The sequence below is a fragment of the Geospiza fortis genome, unplaced genomic scaffold (genome assembly GCF_000277835.1).
Source record: "Geospiza fortis unplaced genomic scaffold, GeoFor_1.0 C13500880, whole genome shotgun sequence".
Taxonomy (NCBI): Eukaryota; Metazoa; Chordata; class Aves; order Passeriformes; family Thraupidae; genus Geospiza; species Geospiza fortis.
The window spans coordinates 1-1,286 of NW_005060676.1; the positions used below are offsets into that span (position 1 = coordinate 1).

General features: G+C 40.1%; 1 protein-coding gene across 1 annotated transcript; it reads right to left on the minus strand.

Moving 5' to 3' along the window:
• Nucleotides 1–89: 89 nt before the first annotated feature.
• Nucleotides 90–1,277, minus strand: LOC102034151 (AKT-interacting protein-like; the record flags this gene model as incomplete). The annotated part of the gene is made up of 4 exons (XM_005431577.2): nt 90–180; nt 673–780; nt 1,010–1,108; nt 1,180–1,277. Coding segments are annotated over 4 exons (396 nt in total), but the record flags the coding sequence as incomplete, so codon positions are not given.
• Between the last annotated feature and the right edge of the window lie 9 nt (nt 1,278–1,286).

Genomic DNA, 1,286 nt, shown 5'->3' on the forward strand with positions numbered 1-1,286 from the left:
CCTGCTGAGGCAAAAGAGGGATGGGAAAAGGTCTCTCTAGTACACAGAGACAGAGAATCTTTCTTCCTCTATCAGGCAATAAACCCTTCCTAGAGTGAGAATGTGAACTTTGCACGTACCTTCTGAGTCAACATCTTCTCTCTAGCTTCATCATGTATAGCTGGATTCCATGGAGAGAAACTATGGAAAAAGTATAGTTTACTCTTACTTGGCATTTTCGCAAACTACAGCAAAGAGAGCAGAAAGCAGTGATTTTCCTTTGTTTAGTTCATTGAATTTTAAGTAAATTAAAGTGGTGTTAAAACATATAGTTAAAACTAAATTCATATTGTCATGGATCTTTTCAACAATTCATCATGAAGCTGACTACTCCATCCCCCATGCATGCAAGCTTTAGAAGGATTTTACAACTCTGACCAAAGCTACAGTCATGGAAACTGAGCTCAGGAAAGCCAGAAAGCAATATTAATTCATGGGCATTTCTGCTTGAGGGAGGTGGATGTTTAAGGGCTTTTTGTTTGTTCTGAGGTTTGTTTGGTTATTGTTCTGAGATTTTTTTTTCTATAACACAAGCAAGCCAGTTAGCCTGACAGAGAAAGGTTGCCATCAGCAACTACACCAAAGCTTGCTCTCAAAACATTAGGACAGGGTGAATTTGCTCAGAGTACTCACATGATTGCATAGGGGTCCTCTATTTTGGGCTGATCAAATAAATGACTACTGCATAGTTTGACACTGTCTATCACTTTACTTTTGAACAGCTGAACATCCTTTTCATACCTGCAAGACAGAAGTAAGTAGTGTTAAGTAACTGCAAGGAGCCACAAGTTTGCTCTAGAAGCATAGACTTGGCAAACCCCCACTTGAGTTCCTAACACAACCAAGCCTGGAGGCAGAGACCACGAGTGGACAGAATTTTACAAACCTCTTGTTTCTGAAAAAAACCAATTTTTTTTTTATGCCAAAACCTCTTAAAGAGGCCATGCCCATACACGTGGAAGATACTCACAGCACTGCAGCCTCAGGGTTCAGAGGACTGGTTGTATCAATCTTGTAGAACACTCTGCGAGCGTACATTAACACTTGCCATATGTGATTATGGTTTCTCCTGAAAAGAACAAAGCATGATGAAGAATGGAACCAACTTCTCAAATTATCCATCAAATTGTCAGCACTAACCTCCATTTTGCAAATGCTCTTTTCACATCCAGTTCACCAGATAAAGGGTCCACTAGTGGGTGGAAGACAGGCAGGTCAAAAACCAAGCGCTGTGTTAGAAAAAAAAA